Genomic DNA, 23,904 nt, shown 5'->3' with positions numbered 1-23,904 from the left:
AGGCCATCAGTTAATAAAGAGAATTTGCAATTTATCCCTGAAGAACTTGCAAAAGGACCAAGAGAAACCTGCAAGTTTGCTAAACCTGCTGTATTGAAATCAATCATCAATCAGTGATATTTACTGAATGTTTACTGTGTACATAGCACTGAACTAAAGCACTTAGGAGAGTACAATACAATAGAGAGGAGACAGACATTAATATGTTACAGATATGTACATAAGTGCTGTGGGTCTGCAGGTGGGATGAACACCAAGTGCCCAAGGCAAGGCAAATGAAAGTGCCTTGAGTGCTTTCAGATGCCTTCATGGTTCCCACATTCACTTGGATGCTCCTTTCTGAATCGAAACCCTCGCTCTTGGGAACAGCGTTGTTTGGGGCATAATATTTCTTAGGAATGGGAGACTGATTCCTAAGCTCAAAGCAGAATGATTGATACCACTGTTTTCAATCTTGCTGTGGTTTGTTCTTTTCTCCCAGGAAATGCAGGCCAGATTTCACCAGGAAACAACTCTCTAAAGGAGCAGGAGTGGCTGGAGGTAAGACCCATGTAGAGCATGGAGCAAGTGTCTTCCCAAGAGGGTAGTGTCCAGTCTTTTTCAAGTTGGTCTTCCCCATCTTAGAGGGTTGGAGAAGGATTGGACAGAGATGGACAGACAGGGACATTCCAGCCTCACTCTGTCCCATAGGGCCTAGGTGTCCAGTGCTTCCTTAGTGTGATTGGGTCCTTCCAAGGACATCCAGGAAGGGCTCCACATTCACCCTGTTCTATCTTTAAGTCTTGACAAGTCACACATCAGGTAAGTGGTGGAGTTGGGATTAGAATGCAGGTCCTCTGACTCCCAGGCCAGTGCAGTACTCTTTCCACTAGTTTATGCTGCTTCCCATTTCTACTGAATGGAAATTTGGGGGGGTAAGTTCCTTCTCTTGCCTAAAAGGAATATGTCTGCTCTTCAGTGGGCGAATCCTGGCAGATTTTTTGAAATCTCTCTATTTATGTGCATAGATCTGATGTGCCCAATATATTTTCATGTAGTATCTATTACATAGATTTAACCCTCCAAGACCATAAGGAACTAGCATTGCTGTGACAGCTTCATAAAGTTTCCAAACTTTGAGCTTGGAGGGGAGAACGTAGTCAAAACAAAATCTGTCAGGATCTGGCATCTAGATTTCCGTTTTGATGTTATGCCCTGAGCATTTTTTAATAGTTATTTTTTAAGGGCTTACCATGTATCAGGCACTAAATTAAGCACTGGGGTAGATACAAGACATCAGGTTGGACATGGTCCCTGTCCCACATGGGACTAACAGTCTTAATCCTCATTTTATGGGTGAGGTGACTGAGGCACAGTTAAAAAGTTAAGTGATTTGCCCAAGGTCCCACTGCAGACAAGTTCTGACATATGTTTCTTTTACAGTCCCTGAGGAATTTCCCATTTCCATGCAGGCTGGAGAAGTGGTCATTAGATTCTCCCTCGGAGTCAGGTCTGTGTTTGAAGGTTGACACCGGGGTGGGGAAAGTGGTAAAGGGGGAGTGGGGCAGTCACATCACTATCACAGCCAAGAAGGGAAGGATTGAGGGCAGTTTTTTGATAATGAGGGAAGAGCCAGGTATCTGAAATCCTACTTTCAGCTGTCACTACTTAAGTATTCTCCCATCCATCCCCATATTACACTTAACCAGGTTCCTATTTCAAAAGTGCCTCCAAAGCAGGGGAGGTGCAGCTAGGTTAAGGCAAGGATAAGATGGATGTTGAAGGCTGGGGGTAATCTTTAATATGACAGTAGTGGATGTCTAATCCACAGCAGTTTGGCAGATTCCTTTCCTTGGTCCTTTTGTACTGGACCACTCCTGCTGTAATAATTGTGATAATCAAGTGCTTACTATGTCAAGCACTGTGCTAAGTTGTTGGATAGATATAAGATAATTAGGTCAGATGCAGTCCCTGTCCTACATGGGGCTCACAATCTAAGCCCATTTCACAAATGATAAAACTTGAGTCAAAGAGAAGTTAAATGATTTGTCCAAGGTCACACAGCAGGGACTGATTCCCAGGCTGGTGTTCTTTTCCCTGATCCAACAACTTCCAAAATCCCTCCCTACGCTCTTGGTTTGGATTGTGGAGGAGTAGGGTATAAATGTAAGCCTTAGCTCTGATCTTTCTAATTGGTACTTCTTGCCTTTGCAGCCCACACCCTGAGGCCTTCTGATATCAAAGTCGTTGCAGCTATTGGAAGTTTGGAAATGGTGAGTCCATAAGCCAGCTTGGGATGTAGAACTTCCTGGTGACTGTTTCTAAAACTTTGGTTTCTAGAAATATGTTGTGTCCAGTGGAAAACTTCTAGAAGATTTTAGGTTCCTGGCCCTTTTGATTGACTCCAGAGAATACCCAGTCTTTAACTTAATTTATTCAGGGGTCAGTAAGGAAGATGAATACTGAGTTGGAAAGAGTTCTGAAAAAATTTGTGGCAAGTATAACCTGGTTTCCCTAAATTAGTGTATGTGCATGTGTGGTATATGAGCGTTTACGAAGTGGTATTGATAATTAAATTTCAGCACCCAGGAAGTTGAAAAAGTTCTAGACTTCTAAAACCAGTTTTTAACTTCCTTCTTCACCTTACATTTCCAAGAGGAAAAAAAGTGTTCTGGGTGGTGCTGAGCTGACAGCTTTTGTTGAGCCAGCTCTTACCTTCTGTTAGAGGCTTAAGTCTTTGAAAGCATTCCAGAATGCTCAGTCATTTTTGTCTTCCTAAAACTGCCCAAAATGCTTCAAGAAACAGTGATTTAATTGATCTCTCATCTTATTTCAGATTGTTTCCTCCTTTAGTTTTCTTCATCTGTTAGTTTCTAAGTGGACTGTAGACTCCTAAGGCCCCATCCACATCAGTGACTTCTACTGCATGCCTCCCAAGCATTCAGAACAGTGCTCTGTGTACAGCCAGGGCTTGGCCCACAGATGGCAAACTAATAACTCAAAGATGGGTTAAAATTAATGTTATAGTCTTTTTTTAAATGAGGTTACTAACACCTGGTTGGTTTTTTTAAATTTTTTTAAGTCCACAGACTCAGGGATGGACTTGGAGAATCTGCAAAGGTAAAAGTGACTGGCTACTTTGTAGCTGATGGCGCAGCCCAGAATGCTACTTTGAGAACCAACTCAACACTGCAGAATGGGAGACCAAACAGACATTATGTTGAGGGAGGGGGCAGGAAGAGGTGTTGTTCAAAACCTTTTAGCATGACCTAGTGGAGAAGAGTACGGACTTGAGATTCCGCAAGAATGGAGTTCTAATCCTGGCTCTGCCATTTGTCTGCTGTGTGACCTTTGACTAGTCATTAATTTCTCTGTTCCTCATTTACCTCATCTGTAAAATGTGGGATAAAGACTGTGAGCTCCATGTGGAACATGGACTGTATCCAACCAGATTAACTGGTATCTACCCCAGAGCTTAGAACAATACGTGGCATATAGTAAGCACTTAACAAAAGAAAATATATGAAGTACTCCTTAATTTAACTTAATCCCATTTTATGGATGAGGAATTGAGGCACAAAGAAGTGATTTGCCGAAGGTCACACAGTAGACAAGTGGCAAATCCAAATTTAGAACCCAGGTCCTCTGACTCACAGGCCCATGCTCTTTCCCCCTAAGCCACACCATTCTTCCTTGTGGGCAGGGCATGTGTCTACCAAATCTGTTGAACTCTCCCAAATGCTTAATATAGTGCTCTACAGATAGTCAGCATTCAATAAATATCATAGATAGTTAACTCAGCCCATCCAAGCTCTGAATAGGCTCTCCTTTCAGACACCATGGGCTTCTGGCTCTGGATTCTCCACTCTTTCCATGCTTGGGACAGTACAACAGAAAGAGGAGAGAAAAAAACTGGGACTTGTGGTTGGCTAGCATGTGAGCCCTATCTCTACTTCCAGACCTAGCCCAAACTCTGGATGTGGTCTTGATCCCAAATCCTGCAGGACTGGCCTCCTGGAGGTGACTATTGCTGCAGGATCTTTGGTGAAAACTGAGAGGAGTTTGCACCTTGGACATTTTCAATTCCTTCCCCTGCAGGGGCCTGAACTTAGTCCAATTCCAGGGAAACATTTTTCAGATCATTTGAGAAATAAAAACCCTTAGCACTAATCTAGAGAAGGCATTCATCCCATTTGTTCATTCTTGACAAAACATTTCCATAACAACTTTCAAATATGGCTTTAGCTCAACCATCACACCCTTGATTCTAATCTTACATGGTCCTCAGAATAAACAGAGAACCTGGAACTTGGACTTAGGGTTGGCTCAAAGAAAATTCTTAAAAAAATTTTAAAAGCAATCGGCTTGTGTCCATTGGCTGATGGGAAATATAGGAAGGTATTTTTGTCTTTACAGTGTGGAGGGAAGGCTGACTCAGACATGCGTTGGAGTGATGTCAGGTAGGTTTATCCAACTATAGGAAGCCTCTCCAAGCACCTTCAATCCAGAGTGCCTGAGAGTGGGCCCTGGGCAGAATTGCCGACTGTCTATAAATTCACGGATAGTCCATAACAAGTTAGATTTGGATGAACTTGTAAATGTTCTAACATATTTCAATATCCATGAATGTTGGTGGTCCCCACACTAGAGTAGCAGCAGGAGGAATGTCGGGGGCGTCCTCACCAAAGCCACTGCCTCCTCACCACTCCTTTCTCTTTGAAAATGACCGGTTCCTGGGGACCAGGCTGGACCAAGACTCTGTAACCTCATCCTGGTTCTGAGTAGGCTGTAGGGATCCAGGTCACTCAGCCCCTTTCCCAATCCCAGATCCAGGTCCAAAATACAGGGTGATCAAAGCCTAGACCCTGTTTCCGAGTCAAAGTAGGTGGTTTGTTTCTGTGGTTTTCTCCAGCTCATTTCCTAGCAGCCACAGTGGGACTGGCCCGGCTTTAATTATTTCCAGTTTCCTTTCCTCTTTGAGGAAGGCAGAACAGGATAGGAAGGAGCCTCCCAACTGGGACCTTGGGACAGAATGACAGTTTTATTGGGAAAAAAAAATCTATCACAAGCATGTTTGTTCCATTAAAACAGCTCTTAAAATAGCAATGCTACCTCATGTTCTATGCAATATTGTTTCTAAAGGGCTCATATTTTCTCATTTACTTGGATACCTCCTCTCTAGATGGGAAGGTGTTGCTTCAGTTAGGGAACCAAGACAGAGAGGGCTGTCACCTCAGGTTCCACATTTAGAGGTGGACCAGGGTCCAGAGCCCAAATCCTACCTAACCCAGGTCAAAAAAAATGACACCTGACATTAAGTTTAAACTGCCTCTAACCTCTCATTGGGTCAAGATGACTAAAGGCAAATCTGCCGGAGAGCAGAGGGATGGACTAAATGACCTTTTTGATTCATTGATCAAGAGAAGCAGCATGGCTCCGTGGAAAGAGCATGGGCTTTGGAGTCGGAGTTCATGGGTTCGAATCCCGGCTCGGCCACTTGTCAGCTGTGTGACTTTGGGCAAGTCACTTAACTTCTCGGTGCCTCAGTTACCTCATCTGTAAAATGGGGAGTAAGACTGTGAGCCCACATGGGACAAGCTGATTCCCCTGTGTCTACCCCAGCGCTTAGAACAGTGCTTGGCACATAGTAAGCGCTTAACAAATACCAACATTATTATTATTATTATTCATTTGATTCTCCAGAGACCTGGGGTACTGCTCAGTGGAGAAAGGGAAAGAAGCATGACAGGAGGCGAGGAGCACTCAATCCCCTGTAGGCAGCTTGCTATCTTTCCCTTCATTGCCCAGGAGAGCAAGATGGAACTAATGGTTCCTGGCAGGGCTATTTTTAGCTCTCCTCTAGCCCCCTGCAGCACCAAGGCGTGCTCTCTTGCTACTCTCTCCTCTGCCACTCTGGCTGTGAAAAGTGAAGGTGGGCTAGATGCCTTCTCCCAGTGGCCAGGGTGGCTGCACTACCACATGGAAGCCCATCTAAGGGCCAGGGCCAAGGCATGAAGGATGGAACCCCAGGACTCAGCATTGGTGACGGACCACCTAGTAAATCAACCAGAAGAGAATAGGGGTGGTGCAGAGTGGACTTCCCTGTCATCAGGGCAGGATTGTCCTCTCTCTACCAGCAATTTGTCGAGGTCTTAACCCTGGACTGTATTCAGTTCTTTCAGATTTCATTAGAAGGTTCAATCCCTTTGTCCTGCCACCGATGTGCCCTCTCAGCCAGAGTATGGTTCCAAGACCCAAGCCTGAGTAAGTGTCATTTACATTTCCTTCAGCAATTTCTTGTGTCCTACTCCTCAGATCCAAGAGTCGCGAGCACTGAGTGCTGGGCACCAGGCTGCGGGGCTAAATAGCATGGCATAATGGATAGAGTACCGATCTGGGAGTCAGAAAGTCAGGAGTTCTAATCCTGACTCTGCCACTTGTCTGCTGGGTGACCTTGGGCAAGTCACTTCACTTCTCTGCACCTCATTTACCTCATTGTGAAATGGGGATTGATAGTGTGAGCCCCACATGGGACAGGGACTGTGTCCAACCCAATTTGCTTATATACACCTCAGTGCTTAATACAGTACTTGGCACAGAGTAAGTGCTTTATAAATATCACAATTATTACTACTACTAGTAGTAGTAGCATTAATAAACAGGAAACAGAGAGGTGCTAAGGACCCTAGGCCTTTTCATATTGATTTCCTCTGGACGCTTTCATATTTAAAACCCGAGTGAAGCCCAAGGGTTACTCTTCAGAAATGGGGAGGTCAAGCAGCAAAGAGACATTGGTGAAGATTCCAGTATGAGCAACAGCATGGCCTAGTAAAGAGAGCATGGGCCTGGGAGTCAGAGGACTTGGGCTCTAAGAAATGTTTGGAAAGATTCCTCTCCTTGGTCCTTTTGCACTGGAGTTTCCATTCCTGCTGCAATAACCGTGATAATCAAGTACTACGATCAGTGTACTAAGTGGTTGGGTAATGCAATGCAATGCCACCTCAAATATCCTCAACTTAAGCCCAGAGGCCATCATCTCTTTGGGCTGCTGAAAATATGTTGTTTCAATTTCCTAAGTCTTTTGAGCTTTAATCCCGATGCAGCAACCCAGTCAGTACTAACGTGTCCAACCCAATTTACTTGTCTCCACCTCAGTGCTTAGTATAGTGCCTGGCACAAAGTAAGCACTAAACAAATACCATAATTATTATATTATTAATGGGGATGTTCTCTCTGTACCTGTCTCACTCTCCACCCTTCCCTCCTGTCCCACCTTGCTTTAGAGACCTGTGGCTCCAGGTGAAGGAACTGGTGGGAAGCATGAAAACAAATCTGGTAAGAACTTGTCAAACCCCACATTCTCACAAAGCCCCTCATTGACAAGACTCAGACCACACCAAGCCAAAATGCTACTGCTTCTACGCAGTTTACCCCAGGCCCCATCCTTGCCCTTAGCACTTGACTTTGCTCTGGGAGTTGCTCAGTTTCCTGAGCTGGATCTACAGAAAATTCTTCTTCATTCTATGGGGTCTCACAAAGCAGCCTTGACCCTCGTTGGCATCACTGCTTGTTTGCTCTAGATGACCTCTCTGATCCCTTCCAACACTAGGGTTCATTTATCCTCGAGGCTCTGGTCAGTCCCTTCTTAACAGCCTTCCTATTGTCCTCTATCCCCAGTAATCATATCTCTTAGGCATCTTATTTATTTATTTATTAGATCTTATTTATTTATTTATTTAAGCAGGTGCTGAACTTTAGAATTTGAGGTGAACTTGCAGCTCCCCACCAGTCTCCTTGTCCTCAACCTGGGGGCTAGGCTGCAGTGAGGGTCATTATCTGATCAGGGACCATTGCAACTCTTTGAATGCTCATTCATTCATTCAATAGTATTCACCTCTTACTATGTGCAGAGCACTGTACTAAGCATTTGGAATGTACAATTCGGCAACAGAGAGAGACAATCCCTGCCCAGTGACGGGCTCACAGTCTAAGCAGGGGAGACAGACAGCAAAGCAAAACAGAAGGAAACAAAAACAAGACAACATCATCAAGATAAATAGAATCAAGGAGATGTTCAACTCATTGACAAAATAAATAGGGTAATAAATAATATATACAAATGAGCACAGTGCTGAGGAGAGGGGAAGGGGGAAGAGCAGAGGGTGGGGGGGAGGGAAGGGGGAGCAGAAGGAAAGGGGGGGCTCAGTCTGGAAATGTTCACCCTGGGGTTAAGGCTATAGGCTAGGAGACCCCAAAAGAACCATTTCACTGTCCTCTTTCTTTTCACCCCCTGCCCCCTTCTGCAACCCACACGACACATGCACTAACCAAATGACAGGAGAGCTTTCAGGACTATGAAAATCCCCAGAACAACACCTGCCACCTTTATTGCTAGTCATGTAGCCAACACCTTCTGTCTTTCATGCTACTGTCACTAAAGAGCTTGGATATTCTCACCTGCTCCAAAGTTCCTATAGCACATATGCTCCTTACCTTAACTTTTCTCATGTCTTTTTCCCCCATTAGATAGCCAGCTCCATGAGGCAGGGATCACATTCGTTCATTTGTATTTATTGAGCCCTTATTGTGTGCAAAGCACTGTTCTAAGCTCTTGATCATATCGGTTAATTCTATTGTACTCGCCCAAGTGCCTAATATAGTAAGGCCTCAATAAATGCCTTTGGTTTTCTTCTAGCAACTGGACTTTGAAAATGACTGGAAACTTATCACAGTGTTCCTGAGTCCACAGGACGCGTGTCTTCCTTGTTCTTCAAACCAACAGGTAAAGAGCAGCCTGGTGAGTCCCATGGAGAAAGACCTGAGAGGGAGTTTGGATTCCGTTCCTTCTCTGTCTTTGCTCTAGTCTTGGCATCTGTAAATTGCACATCCATGCCACCTGGAACGATGGGTGAGTCTGAGGTCCAGGGGTGGATTGACAGGGCTCTTTCCCTTTGAAAGAGAGATCCACAGGGGAGGGAGTACTCCTTTTGCTGGAGATCTGGCTCTTAGCCTGTCTTCCAGGTGAATCACAACTTGCAGAGTGCTCACAGCTTCACTGGCTATGTCTCTGAAGGAAACAGAACAGCACTGTCAGCTCTTTATCCCCTTATCACCTGGCTGCCTGCCTGGGACTCTCTGCCTCAGGAGACAGCCAGTTTGCATGCAATGTTGGGAGTTTCAAAATTAATTAAATAAATCCACCTCTCAATCAGTCATTATTCTCCAGATTCTTACTCCTGACCTCATTCTGAGCAGCATTTGTATCTCCAAATGCAGAGAGGGGAGATGTGTTCTTCTGGGGGGAAGTAATCTTTTAAAATATGTACCTCACCCATGTGGATTGCAGGGAAGAGCTCAGGCAGGCTTGTTAGCAGTGCTCCAAATGGGGAGTGGAGGACCCCAGAGGATTATAGACCCTAGGCGGGTGGTCTCTCCTCCCTTCTTTCCTCCTGGTCTCCCATTCCTCTGACAGAAGCCGTCTCATCTGCCATCATCTCTGGGTAAACACTGAATCATCCAATCCTGCTGCTGCTGCAGGACTTAGAACCCTGTCTGGTCCTAGTCTTCCCTGCCCAGGCCACTTGGCCCAAGTCATGCTCTGGATCTAGGCCTCGCTCCTTTCAGGGGGAAGGCGATGACAGGAAGGGAAGCAAGGGATGAAGGGAAAATTGCTGCCAGGAACACAAGGTTCATGCATGTATGTCCTGTGGTGTCCAGCCTCTGTACTGGGTCCCCTAGAACCAAGCATGACCTGCACACGCCTAGGCCTTTGGAGGGCCCATCCCATAGACTGATCAGACTTGGGACTTGTCTGCTGAATCAAGCCAACATAGGGCCCCAGTGGGGCTGGCTTAGCAGCGGCTAATTACATGTGTAACTTTTCCTCTTCAGGGACATAGAGGGTTAAAAACCACATAGTGTCTGGAAAGTGGAAAGACATTAGCCCACGGATGCCAGACCAGACCCATGAAATCATTCTGTGAGGTTATGAGCTGGTAGACGAATTGGGCTTTTCTCCCAACAGTTGAATCAACGAAGGGAAATTGGTCACCAGGAAGCCAGAAATATTGAGTAAATATGGAATGAACTGTCTGTCAGCACATTCCAAATCTATGCTGTAATGCACATCTCCTCTGGCAGGTGGATCCCCATGCCAGAAACGTGGAAGAAATTCAAAAGGTCCTGGACTTTTTGCATAAAGAGGTAAGTCTACTGACTCTAGTAGTACCCAGACATAGCGTGGGCTGATGTCTCACCACTGGGATTCCTTGCCAAACTAAGACAACCAGCCACACCCAGATAGAGCACTTTTCCTACAATCAAAACTCACTCACTCTTTAAGGTTGAGCCAAAGAGAAGTTGATTCCCAAGGGATCCACAGTAACTGATTTCATACCCAAATCCTTATCTCCATTTAGGCTCGCAGTGGCAGCAGAGGCCCTGCATTCTGCTGGGAAGAGATTGCCATTTAGGGAAGGCAAGCCCTTATTTTTAAACACGAAAATGCAGAGCACAAATGTTAGTTTATGGTCCTCAGGCAGGTCTCTTCTTAATGAAGTTTTGTGCAGAGATATTTGAAGTGGTAAACGTAAAATGAGAATTTCCCTCAGTGGCGGCTTGAAGCACCCTTCCAAACACCTGATCCTCTCCAAAGGCAACCTGGGAACAAGACTCTCCTGATTCCGCCACATGCCTTCTATGTGATCTGGGTGGGTCACTTAACTTGCCTCTGCCTCAGTTTCCTCATCTGTAAAATGGGGATAAAATACCAGTTCTCCCCTCTCCTTAGTCCCTGTCCCATATGGGGCTCACGGTTTTTGTCTGACCATCATATGTCCACCCCAGCACTTAGTATAAGGCTTGGTACATAATAAGCACTTAACAAATATCAATCATCTCTCCAGGACAGTAGAAACTTACTGCCTGGAATGGGACACCTACAAGCACCTGCGTTTTGGCCCAGACCAGGGTCTCCAAGGGTCTTCTGGTCACCCTAGTTTCTGTCTTTCTTTTTTATGGTATTTAAATTCTTGCTATGTGCCAGGCACTGTAATAAGCACCAGGATAGATAGAAGCTAACCAGGTTGGGCACAGTCCATGTCCCACATGGGGCTCACAATCTTAATCCCTATTTTACAGATGAGAGAACTGAGGCAGAGAGAAGTTAAGTAACTTGCCCAAGGTCACAGAACAGACAAGTGACAGAGCCAGAATTAGAACCCAGGTCCTCTTGGCTTTCAGGCCTGTGCTCTATCCACTAGGCCAAGCTGCTTTCTGTGCTGGGATGAAGTCATTGCCCACTGGGGAAGACTTCACCTTGGGCCAATTTCCCTGCCTGTCCCAGAGCTCCCAGCCTCAGTTTTTGCGGCTTCCCTGACTCTTTCCTGGCAGTAAGCAGTAGCTGCTCCTCATGCAGACTTTCTCCATTCAGAATGATTTCTTGAAGGAATAAATAGCACAACCTTTCCCAGAAAAAGATGCCAAATCTAGCCATTCAAGTGTATTTATTGGCCTCAGATTAAAGAAACACTCTGTTCTCCCAAGATTGTTGTGTGGCCTTGGACAAGCTAATTCACTGCCATAGGCCTCAGTTTCTTTAACCACAAACTTGTGGACCTGCTTCCCAAGGTTAAACACAATTACGCTTATGGTCTTTGAGCATCTTAGAACAAAGGATCTGGCTAGACGCAGTCAGCATTTGTGGTGCTGTTGCCTTAGCTTCCAGGTACTGCCTGTGATTTCTTCTTTGAAAAGAGCACCTAGAATATCAAAATGTATTGCAAAATATATTTTTAATCAATTGATAACATTCCCTAAGCCCTTGTGTGACAGAGCACTTGTTCTAAGAGCTCACGAGAGTATGATAACACAGGAGCCCCCGTCCCTGCCTGCAAAGAGCTTACAGTCTAATGGAGGAAACGCACAATAAATTTATAGCTAAAAGGAAGATTCCAGTGGGGGCTCACTGTGCACTGGTCTGCACTGGTCCTTTCACAAGGATAAATCCATTTTCAACAGCATATGTAGAATATGTAGAGTGGGAGTTATTCGCTCAGCAGCCTGATCTAGTGGAAAGAGCACAGAAATGGTAGTCTGGAGAACAGGATTCTAATCTTGGATGGGTCACTGCCTGCTGTGTGACCTTGGGAGGGTCACTTAACTCCTCTGTGCCTTGGTTTCCTCATCTGCAAAGCAGGCATGAAATGCCAGTTCTCTCACCTCCGAAGCCTATGATCCCCTTGGGGGACAGGGACTGAGTCTGATCTGATTTTATTTACCCCAGCACTTATTATAGTGCTTGGTACAGAGTAAGCTCTTGGAAAATATCACGATGATGATGATGATGATGATTATTAGTAGTAATAATAATAATTGTTGTATAGAGCACTTACTATGTGCCAAGCACTGTTCTAAGTGCCGGGGTAGATACAAGGTTATCAGTTTTGGACACAGTCCCTGTCCCACATGGGGCTCACAGTCTAGATAGGAAGGGGTAGGATTTAATCCCCATTTTTACAGAGGAGGAAACTGAGACATCGAGAAGTTTAGTGACTTGCTCAAGTGCAAGAGCAAACAAGTGGCAGAGTCAGGATTAGAACCCAGGACTTCCGAATCCCAGATCTGTGCTGTCTCCACTAGTCCACACGTCTTCTCTTACTATAATTCTAATTACTATATTATCACCATATCCCTTTGAACCAATTTCCTCATTTGATGGATGAGAAGAAAATGAAGTAAAAAGTCCTTCAAGCAAAGGAACAATGTCAGATCCATTGCTCCAATCAGTACTTGGTTCCCAAGGGGCCAGAGGAGAATTTGCCAACTTTCCCCAGGGGGCTAGAGGAGAATCTGCCACCTTTAAAGATTCATAGTCAGCACACCTTTTTGCCTATGCCCTGCTAGGTCCCCAAAGCCTTTGTGAACCTTGTGGCCAACCCAGAGTTTGGGGGCTTGTCCCTCCCTCATCGGGAAACTGAAGTCAGGTAAGAGATGTCATTTTGCTGTCCAAGCCAGGAACTGCTCTAGTCTTCCCCCATTTTGTCTACCCCTGGCTGGGGTGTGGTGTGGGAGGGGAGAATCAGGGGCCTTGCATTTGGAGACAAGGTGGAACTTCAGAAGTGGTCTGGATCGCAGACTTGAACCTGCAAGGCTTGGAACCCGAGGTTGGAAGGAGGAGGAGGAAGTGGTGGTAAGTGAGTTCTCCATACTCAAAAGGGTTTGGTAAAAATCACCTATAAGCTGAAAGCTTTTGCTGCCAGGATTTAGGAAGATGTGCCAGTTTCCTCTTGAATTCAGTTAATGTTGCTAACATTTGTTAAACACAAAGATTTTTGGGAAGGTTTGCCCAAGCCCAAACTCTCTGGACTCAAATCCTGGCTCGCCCTCCCCAAACCTCCTCCCCCTCACCATGACACCCTGGCCCAGAAATAGGGCCATGAGGGAGGGAAGACTGTGGGAAGAGGATGCTGCAGCTGCCACTAATGGGTGAGGAAGCCAGGGGATGAAGAGATCCAGTAGATGGGATGCAGGCCCCAGAGTAGGGAATAAACAAAGCAGAGCACCAAGGTTGTGAAAGGGAAAAGAAAGCTCTACTGCCTTCGATTTCCATGGTCATGCCTTGTTATATTGTGGGACTACCTTACTCCAGTTCTGACCCTGCCAGCCCAGGATTAGAACCCAGGTCCCCCTGACTCCTAGGCCCAGGTTCTATCCACTAGGCAACACTGCTTCTCAGTTCTGCCTCGCCCACAAGACTGTTCTGTCTAGAGACAATGGGTTCCTGGTTGCCCTCTCCTTATTAGGGGCCCAGGGGAGGACTCCCTACCCCCTTTCAAATATCACCCTAGGGTTGACTGCAAGGCTTTCACACCACTATCTTCCCACAGCACTCCACCAAGGGAGCCGTGCGCCTGCTCAAAGAAGCCCTCCAGACTGGAAAGAGCTGTGATGAGATGGTCCCACCAGGTGACTCTGCTTTCAGAGCCAAGGCCAGCAATTGGCTCCACAGCAGTTATTGGAATCAGACCTTCCCCCTGGCTGGTCTAGATCCTGGGCCCGGGTCCCAGAAGCTTATTTTGCCCTGCTTGGCAGCTTGAAAGTCGACTAGACTCTGCTGTAGCCTGGGGTCAGAGCTAATGAGTTCTAGATCCAACTTGGCCTATGGCTCAAAGGGCAGCTTTGGGAGAGCCACCTCAACTTCTCTGTGCTTAATTTTTCCCTCCTGTAAAATGGACTGATAGTGCTATCTGCCTCTCAGGTACATTGAAGAGTAAGCTCTGAATGAGCCATTTTCTATCATTTATCAGAGCCCGTAAATGATGATAAATTGCTCTGCAGATGTAACGCTGTCCAACTATAGAAACATCACATAATAATCAGAATAACGATACTCTGGCACGAGAGCAGTGATGCTAACTCACCTAGATAATGTAATATTCTCCACCAATGGAAATCACGTGGCTAATCATAGGAAAATTTCCTGTCACAAAGATGCGGTATTTTGCAGGGGTGATATTCTCTGTGGGGGGAAGGAGCACACTCCTTGTAGGTGTTGAAAACTGAGAAGTGCAAGGGTAAGGCTGTGCTGCCATCTTGTTTTCTATTCTGGTTGTCTTCTGGCTAGAGCCAGGAGCTGACGCTAAGCCAAAAGTTCTGCCACTTCAGTGCCAGGTCCCCTGGAGTGTGAGATGAGAGGCTAATCTTGGCCCAGGTGACTATCCAATTGGGTACCCAACTTCCCTTATCTAAAGGACAAGAGTAAATACGGGATCCTGCCTGACATGTTTGTTCTTACTTTTTTCTCAGAACTATTGGGAAAAACTACTGGCCTCAGGCAGGTACGACACAGAAGATTCCTTCACAGTGGTTCTCCAGCCTATCTTTCATGACAAAGACTCGTCTTTGTTCCCGGTGAGTGAAGGGAAGGAGGGAAGAGAGAGAAAGTGGGAATAACACTTATTATTATTATTATTAGGACTTATGAGGACTTATTATTAACTTATGTCTTTCCCAGTGCTGAGAACAGTGTTTGACACATAATAAGCCCTTAACAAATTCCATATTGCAACTAACAATAATTAACAGGTACGCACTCTCTTTTTTATGGTATTTAAGAGCTCACTGTGTGCCAGACACCATACTAAGTGCTAGGTAGATACAAGCTAATCAGACTGGTTACAACCCATCCCTATTTTACCGATAGAGTAACTAAGCCACAGAGATGTTAAGTGACTTGCCCAAGATCACACAGCAGACAAGTGGCGGAGCCGGGATTAGATCTCAGGTCCTCTGTAGTCTTTTCAAAAGGCCAGGCGGCTTTTCAGGCCTTGAGAACAGGGATCGTCTCTACTAAACTCTTGTATACTCTCAAGTACTTAATACAGTGCTCCTCAGAATCAGTGCTCAGTAAATACCAGTGGTTGATTTGATTGATCTGAGACCATGAGGCCCTGCTCAGAGTGTACCTCATTGATTCTTCACTACAGTAGCCTACAATGTCTTTCAGGGGAAGCAGGTTCACGAAGACTCAACGCTCAACTGGAATGACAACTCAGAGTTTGCGGCTCTTGCTTTGGATCTCTGGAACGTCATGGTGAGTCGATGGAGCACAATTGGTGAAGAGGGGACTTGGGCCTCAGCACCCCTGATTTAAAAGGCAGGGGGCTTTTCCTTGTCAGGCCTGAGGAGCCGGTACCTGTTCTCAAAGTTTGGCTGTAAGGTAAGTCCAGTTTCCCCAGGTCTAAGGTTTGAACTTTCAGCTCCTGAAGGACCATGCCATTTAGCGCCCATCCAGGCTGATCTATTTGAAACAGGCTCTGTTTTAACTGGGACACAACTGCAGAAAACTACCCAAAATGGAGCACTGCGGTCCAGAATGGAGTAGCTCTTTTCTGAGCAGAAGCTTCAAGGGGGTTGTGCTACAAAGAGTCCCAAGTGCCACACACGTCGATCATGACAGGACCACAAAGGACTATCCTTGAGTGTGCATGGAACAGTGATAACTGTGGTCCACACTGGCCTTTTCAGCCACACATTCATGGGCAAACTTCACCATTAGAGGCATCTTCCATAAGTACTAGGGGCAACTGAATATGCGTATATGCAGTTTAATGCCATGCAGTTTTCATGCACTTTCACTATTCTGTTACTGCAATTCTTAGCTCCTATGTTTTCACAGCACACCACTTTCATAATCTCATTTGTCCACATAACCTTCCTTGAACACAGATAGCTGGAAGGTTTCTTTTGGGGGAAGCTGTGTTTTAAAGGAGAGAGACTTGCTCAAGGTCACAGCGAAGCTAATGCAGGATTAGATTCTGGTTTTCCTGGGCTGGACATCAGTGGTTAGCCTACAGAGCAACTATTAGAGAAGTAGCATGGCCTAATGGAAAGAGTACAGGCCTGAGAGTTAGAGGACCTGGATTCTAATCCTGTCTCCATCACTTGCCTGCAGTGTGACCTTGGGCAAGTCACTTAGCTTCTCGATGCCTCAGTTTATGGGTGAGGAAATTGGGGATTCAATACCCGTTCTCCCTGCTACTTAAACTGGAAGCCCCATGTGGGACAGGGACTTTTTATGACCTTTTTATCTTTACCCCAACATTCAGTACAGTGCTTGGCACATAGTAAGCACTTAAGAAATACTATTATTGTTGTTGTTGTTTCCAGCTGCCTTTGTGTCTAGGGGTGTTCAGCCCCTAGCCCCCACCACAGCTCTGCCTTTTGATGGCAGTGAGCTATCCACCCATTCCCTGCCCCTTCTCCCACATTTTTCCAAATTCTGGGTTGAGAGTTTGTTTTTCTGTTTTTTTCCTATTTTTAGAATTTTGTTGGCAGAACATATTTCTGTCAACTGCCCCTTCATCTCCTTAGGAGATGTGCTCTGCCAAGTGACTTGAGCAGCTGCATTTCAGTATGTCAGCCCAGGGCCAAATCTCAGCCAATGCTAGCTCCAGAGAAGCAGCATGGCAAAGTAGATGGAGCATGGGCCTGGGAGTCAGGAGGACATGGGTTCTCATCCCAGCTCTGCCACTTGTCTGGTGTATGACCTTGGGCAAGTCACTTGACTTCTCTGTGCCTCAGTTACCTTATCTGTAAATTGGAGGCTGAGACTATGAGCTCTACTGAGACAGGGATTGTGTCCAACCTGATTTACTTGTTTTCTCCCCACTGCTTGCACATTGCCTGGCACATAGTACATGCGTAACAAATACCACAGTTATTAATAATTATTATAGTTAGCCAGGCCAAGCAAATGGTAGTCAAGTTGACAGGCACCGTCCTTTCTGGGGAAATAGATACTCACCTCCTGCTGGGACTAGGGCAGGTCCTTGCACCCAGCACCTTAGCGCCTGACCCAAGTACTGCTATCATCCTCCTCTGCACCCTTCCCTTCCACAGTATCTTTCCTCATTTCCATCTTTCCTTCCCTCTCTCCATTGCCTTTTTATGACATTCACACCCACCCAAGCCTTTCCCACCAGCATCGGCATCCCAGATCCTTCATTTCCTGTGGACCATTCATTCATTTATTCACTCACATTTATTGAGCACTTACCGTGTGCAGAGCCCTGTACTAAGTGGTTGAGAGAGTACAATATAACAATAAGCAGACATAAAATGAGCTTACAGTCTAAGGGGTTTTATCACAGAGGATCTTGACAAGCTTTTCTCCATACCTTCTGCATAAAGAAAAAAGAAGCAAGCTTACATGTGAAGGATTTGGGGTAGATATAAGGAAGAACTTTCTGACATTGAGGCTTATCAAAAAAATAGGCTGAGCGACCCAGGGCAAATGTGATCCTGCCTGGAGATTAGAAATCTCCTCAAACCCCTTTCCTTTCTTTGAACTCCATTCAAAATAGGTCAGAGAGCTCACCCTCCCCAACCACAGCAAAAGCACTCCCCTCTTACTCTCCTCTCTCCTCCTCCCCACCCCCTGCCAACCTGCTGCAGTTCTTAGAAGGCCCACATTCTACAACCTACCTTGGGTCTGGTCTCATCTGGAACCGGGAGACCAGAGCTATAAAAATGGGCCAAAAGCCTCTTCCTTCCAACACCCGTGGAGTTGCCCAGGGACCACAAGCAAAGGACAAGAGTCAAGGTTCCCAGATGAATGAGTTCCAGCCACTTATCAGAGTCTTCTTCCATTTTTGTCATTCACTGCTAATCTGCTGAAGGGTAAAGTTCCTCCCATGGGCCCTTTTTACTGAGAGGCAGATGCTAAGATAAGATACTGATGGAAAACACACATTGCAGCTCTGGCTTGGTTTCCCTCAGCAGGATAGCAGTAGCACGCTCAACCACGTTTAATGAAGGCTGGAGAGAGTCCAGGAGGATAAAGGTGCCCTGTCTTCCCCTGCTTTGTAGTGGAAAAAGCACCCCCAGCTGGAGCCACACTCCTTTTGTATCTGAGTTCCCCTACTGAGAGATGGCCTGGGATCTAGCCCTCTCCTCTTCTGTACCCAAGGCTTCCAGTTTATCTGTGGAACAAGAGCTCTTTGAAGCCAGGTTCCCAAAAGCAAGATGAGGTATTTTTCAAAACAGTTGATACATTCCCAAGCCCGTGTCACATATTTCCCCTGGGAAAGTGTCAAATGATGGAGAGGGGTGTGGGGGGATAATGGGGAGAGGGATGGAAGATCAGAAATCCACTTCTTTATGATTGAAGAAAACAAAAGGGAGGTACTTTGAGTCATTTAAACCCCTGACTCTCCCACCTGTCATCTGTAACAGGCCTCAGTTTCCTCATTTGTTAAAGGGGGATGACTCACCTCATGGTTCTCAAGAGTAGGAGAAGAATATAAGGAAATGCCTAAATAGCTTTTGGAGGTAATCACGTGGCACCAATTCACCTCTTTTAAAGTCCATAGAGAGGAGACAGATTTTCACCCCACGCAGGGGCTAAAGGAAAGATAAAAAACTCAGGGGCTGGGGGCTCTCAGCGTGGCCCTGCCCCATCATGAATTGAGGTGAGCTCCCTGCTCCTCACTCCCCTCCGCGGCACCATGTGGGGCAGTGATACCGAGCTATCTGCACGTGTTCACAGTAACACAAATCACGACAATCAACACTTTGTCAACATAGCCTGCTCCAAATTACTGTTCAGTGTCTACTGAGTCTTCCTCCTTGTTTTTAATGGAGTTGGTTAAGTGTTGACTATTAATCAACTGATCCTATTTATTGAGTGCTTACTTTGGGCAGAGTGCTGTATTAAGTGCTTGGGAGAGTACAGTATTAAAGATTTGGTAGCCACGTCCCCAGCCCACAATGAGTTTAACTATGTGCCAGTCACTATACTAAGCGCTGGGGTAGATGCAAGATAATCAAGTTGAACACAGTCCCTGTCCTGCATAGAGCTCACAGTCTTAATCCCCATTTTACAGATGAGGTAACTGAAGCATAGAAAAGTTGTGACTTGCCCAAAGTCACAATACAGACAAGTGGCAAAGCCAGGATTAGAACCCTTTGACTCCCAGGCCTGTGTTCTTTCCACCAGGTCATGTTGCTTCTCCTCCTGCACCAGGGTTTACATGCTCCACTCTCACTTCTCAAACGATTAGACTGTAAGCCCGTCAATTAGACTGTAAGCCCGTCAAACGGCAGGGACTGTCTCTATCTGTTGCCGACTTGTTCATCCCAAGCGCTTAGTACAGTGCTCTGCACATAGTAAGCGCTCAATAAATACTATTGAATGAATGAATGAAAGGTGTCCCTGACCCATCGGAAAATTACAACTGCCGTGTAGTATGCACCTCAAGATGCTCCTGCTCTCTCCCCACAAAAAAGCAAAACCCAAAATGGTTTCCTGGAGTGTGAAGTCCTGATGTTGTTTTCCTTTCTAGATGGAAGAAGTAGGACAGAAGGAGGAGCCAAATCATGGCCAAGGAGGTCACTCAGCCAAATGTCCCACCGAGGTAAGCAACAATCAATCAATGGTATTTATTGAGTGCTTACTATGTGCAGAGCACTGTACTAAGCACTCTGGAGAGAACAATATAATATAGTTAGCGGGCACATTTCTTGCACAACAGGATTGAGGTTTGTTCAGGATGATTCTTTCAGAGGCAGAGACCCTGGGCCTTGGATCCACCTCCCAGAATTCCCTGGGGTAATCTACTTCTCAAAAGACATGGATAACTGTTGGGTTTTCATTCATTCAATAGTATTTATTGAGCGTTTACTATGTGCAGAGCACTGTACTTAGCGCTTGGAATGTACAAATCGGTAACAGATAGAGACAGTCCCTGCCCTTTGACGGGCTTACAGTCTAATCGGGGGAGACAGACAGACAAAAACAACAGCAATAAATAGAATCAAGGGGATGAACATCTCATTAAATTAATAGCAATAAATAGAATCAAGGGGATGAACATCTCATTAAAACAATAGCAATAAATAGAATCAAGGGGATGAACATCTCATTAAAACAATAGCAAATAAATAGAATCAAGGTGATGTACATCTCATTAGCAAAATAAATAGGGTAATGAATGAAGATCATTGCTCTCATCATGTCAACTACTGACCCCTGGGTCACGTCCTCCCGCGGTCCCGGAACGCCCTCCCTCCTCACCTCCGCCAAACTGATTCTCTTTCCCTCTTCAAAACCTTACTTAAAAATCACCTCCTCCAAGAGGCGTTCCCAGACTGAGCTCCTCTTCCCCCTCTACTCCCTCTGCCATCCCCCCTTTACCTCTCCGCAGCTAAAGCCTCATTTTCCCCTTTTCCCTCTGCTCCTCCACCTCTCCCTTCCCATCCCCACAGCACTGTACTCGTCCGCTCAACTGTATATATTTTCGTTACCCTATTTATTTTGTTAATGAATTGTACATCGCCTTGATTCTATTTAGTTGCCATTGTTTTTACGAGATGTTCTTCCCCTTGACGCTGTTTAGTGCCATTGTTCTCGTCTGTCCGTCTCCCCCGATTAGACTGTAAGCCCATCAAACGGCAGGGACTGTCTCTATCTGTTGCCGACTTGTTCATCCCAAGCGCTTAGTACAGTGCTCTGCACATAGTAAGCGCTCAATAAATACTATTGAATGAATGAATGAATGAATGACATTTGGCACTATAGTGATGTCTTCTTGTGCTGCACTGAATTTCAGGCAGAAGCAGAGGGCTGGATTATCTACTGACAAGTAGTCGATGAATGAGGGCCTAGGTTCTCCCAAGCTAAAATTGGAGTTCTTTGAACCCAGCCCAGCCCACCAAAATGTGAAAACCAATGACTAGGCACCAGATGTCCCCTGAATTTCCAAAAGCAGCTAGATCAATCTCCATAAGAATAAGGTTGACGACCAATGGCTGTTGGTCTGCATTTGTCATAAAATGTCTTTCCTCCCACCTCTGCAGGATCACCCTTATTTCTTCACCTACAGAAATACGAACTACTCGCCTGTAATCAAGCTGCAAAGTAGGAAGAAGGCAGAGGTATTTCAGACATACATTTATGCATTTAGAGGTGGTGGGGCATGGAGAAACTACGTAAGCCTTGCAGATAGGTTCAAAATAACTTTCGGCCTGAGAACATTTCCTCTGGCCTTTCCACCCTTAATGCCAGGGACCTGTGGGAGCCTCAGAGCCCGCAAGAAGTAATGGGAGGAGCGATTTGAAGAAGAAATTTGAGGCTCAGAGTCAGGAGACCTGGGAGTCCTAGGCCAATCTCTCCCCCAGGCTAAGTCACGTAACTTCTCTTGGCCTCAGTTTCCCCACCTGTAAAATGGAAGTATTGCGCCTCCCCACCTCCAAGGGATATTCTGAGGATAAAGTATAATAATATATGAGAAAGCACCTAAAGATCTTAGGAAGGGAAGAACTCTATAAATTCAATGTAAGCATTGTTAATACATTTTTATTGCAATTCTTGTACCAGAGCCTAATTTCTCTTTCATCTAGCCTAATTTCTCCCAGACCGAGGGCCTAAAGGGGTTTGTAAAGTTGATTGAAATGGTGACTCCTAAGGCAGGAGTTCTCCTGAGATGTGCTAGCCTCCTTTTCATGCTCCAGGTAACTAAGGCTACCTCTGCCCTCGGCCTCTTCTGGTGGGAAATAGCTATTAGACTTGAGACATGCTGGGAAAGACTTACTTTGAGACCGGTCCTAGTCTTTGCAGGGATGGTCCCAAAGCACATCCTACCTGTGGTCCCTCCTCAGGTCAATATGTCTGCGTTGAGTGGCAGGGTGTATGGCAAGCTCTTGAGAAGCAGTGTGGCCAAATGGAAAGAACACAATCCTGGGAGTCAGAGGACCTGGGTTGTAATCCCAGCACTGCTCCTTGCCTGTTGTATGATCTTGAGCAGATCACATAGCTCCTCTGTACCTCGGTTTCCTCGTTTGTAAAATAGGGATGGACTGCTAGCTCCATGTGGGAGAGGGACTGTGTCAAATCTGATTATCTTGTATCTACCCCATTGCTTAGTGCTGAGTCTGGCACTTAGTAAGTGCTTAACACATACCGTTAAAACAAATCGTATTTGTTCCATTTCAGGAGAGAGAAGGAGCAGAAGTCCTATGTCCAGACAAGACTCCCTCGGCCACTGTGCCCACCTCAGGTACATAGTTTCGGCAATTGGTTTGTAAATTCTTTGGCTTCCTAAAATTTGCACGCTGGGCAACTTGGGCTTTCAACTTAACCTGAAGTAATGCCCTCAAGATTTTTTGTAAGAGCAATGAAAACTGCATGTGAGAGCTGGAGATTGGGGGAGGGGAGGGGAGGGATGAGGGCCGTGGGGTGGGGGGGAAGAGGGGGAGCAAGAGAGAGAGTGTGTGTGTGTATATATGTGTGTGTGTGTCTGTGTATTTGGGAAATTCTATTACTGATGTAAGGTATCCAAGCCTTGCAGTCTTGGGGTAGCTAGAAAGCTAACTGACTTCAAAGACAAAGCAAAAATGAATAGCTCACCAATCTCTTCAGGGTAAAGTCAGGATGTCAACAAACAAACATTTGGCGGAAAGCAGACATTTTAACAGTCTTTCATTTCCATTTACCCTGATGACTAACATTGCCCTTTACTTGTCATTGATAACTATTAAGTGCTCATCCTGGATGCTTGCAGGTTGCCAAGAAGATTAAAAAGGAGTACAGAGTTGTCCCAAGGCAGGTTCTGCCTCCGTGTGTATGTGTGTGTGTGTGTGTGTGTGTGTGTGTGTGTGTTTCTCTGAGAATGGCAGGGTCACTGCTTGTGACAGTTTCCCCAATGGCTTGGGGCAAAATGTCCAAGTTTGAACCCTGCCATGGCCTGCAGCTTATATACACTGTGCATATAAATCTTTACACGAGGCTGCCTCTGTACACCACATACACCTTGTTGTGGAACCAGTCTGGATTTTGGAGAGGGAGATTGAATAAATTTCCATTTGGTGCTAGTAATTATAGACCAAAGGAAGTCAAATCTCAAGAACCATAGAGCTTTGCACCAAACACAATGTAGCTGAGAGCTGCAGATCAAAAAAATCCCTTTATCTGGCATGGTGAGCAAGTATTCTGGAGGATGAGCAGAAAGTGGTAAGCAACAAACAGCCGGGAGTGAGGCTGGGTACCATCCCCCTCGCTGGACTGACTCATCAGTCATTGGTATCTATTGAGTGCTTACTTAAAGTGCTTAGTAGAGTGCTTTGCACACAGTAAGCTCAATAAATATGATTGAATGTATGTAGAGCACTATCCTAAGCACTTGGGATAGTACAATGCACTAGAGTTGGAAAACACGATCCCTGCCCACAAGGAGGTTACAATCTAGAAGCTCGTGTTGACTAAGGTGCGCAGAACACGGTGGCTGCAAAACAGTAATAAAGCACTGTACACGAGCCACCCACCATGTGGAGAGAGCATGGATCTGGGAGTCAGAGGACCTGGGTTCTAATCCTGGTTCCACCATGTACCTTCTATGTGACCTTGGGCAAGTCGCTCAACTTCTCTGT

The 23,904-nt window shown here is 45.7% G+C and overlaps 1 protein-coding gene across 1 annotated transcript in view; it reads left to right on the top strand.

Moving 5' to 3' along the window:
* Positions 1-484: 484 nt before the first annotated feature.
* The window catches only part of PLB1 (phospholipase B1), a 90,810-nt gene continuing 67,390 nt past the window's right edge, over positions 485-23,904 (top strand). Inside the window, exons 1-16 of the mRNA XM_029071636.2 lie at positions 485-540; positions 1,423-1,489; positions 2,194-2,252; positions 3,062-3,099; positions 4,396-4,439; positions 6,153-6,243; positions 7,263-7,314; positions 8,675-8,761; positions 10,120-10,182; positions 12,883-12,962; positions 13,866-13,944; positions 14,785-14,889; positions 15,485-15,571; positions 19,824-19,895; positions 21,337-21,414; positions 22,472-22,535. Of these exons, the coding sequence (XP_028927469.2) occupies positions 2,250-2,252; positions 3,062-3,099; positions 4,396-4,439; positions 6,153-6,243; positions 7,263-7,314; positions 8,675-8,761; positions 10,120-10,182; positions 12,883-12,962; positions 13,866-13,944; positions 14,785-14,889; positions 15,485-15,571; positions 19,824-19,895; positions 21,337-21,414; positions 22,472-22,535 (943 nt within the window). The 5' untranslated portion in view covers positions 485-540; positions 1,423-1,489; positions 2,194-2,249. The remainder of the gene's footprint in view (positions 541-1,422; positions 1,490-2,193; positions 2,253-3,061; positions 3,100-4,395; positions 4,440-6,152; positions 6,244-7,262; positions 7,315-8,674; positions 8,762-10,119; positions 10,183-12,882; positions 12,963-13,865; positions 13,945-14,784; positions 14,890-15,484; positions 15,572-19,823; positions 19,896-21,336; positions 21,415-22,471; positions 22,536-23,904) is intronic.

This window comes from Ornithorhynchus anatinus, chromosome 9 (assembly GCF_004115215.2).
Source record: "Ornithorhynchus anatinus isolate Pmale09 chromosome 9, mOrnAna1.pri.v4, whole genome shotgun sequence".
NCBI classification, from domain to species: Eukaryota; Metazoa; Chordata; class Mammalia; order Monotremata; family Ornithorhynchidae; genus Ornithorhynchus; species Ornithorhynchus anatinus.
The sequence above is the reverse complement of the archived record's forward strand: the minus strand, read 5'-3'. Positions and strand labels throughout refer to the sequence as shown.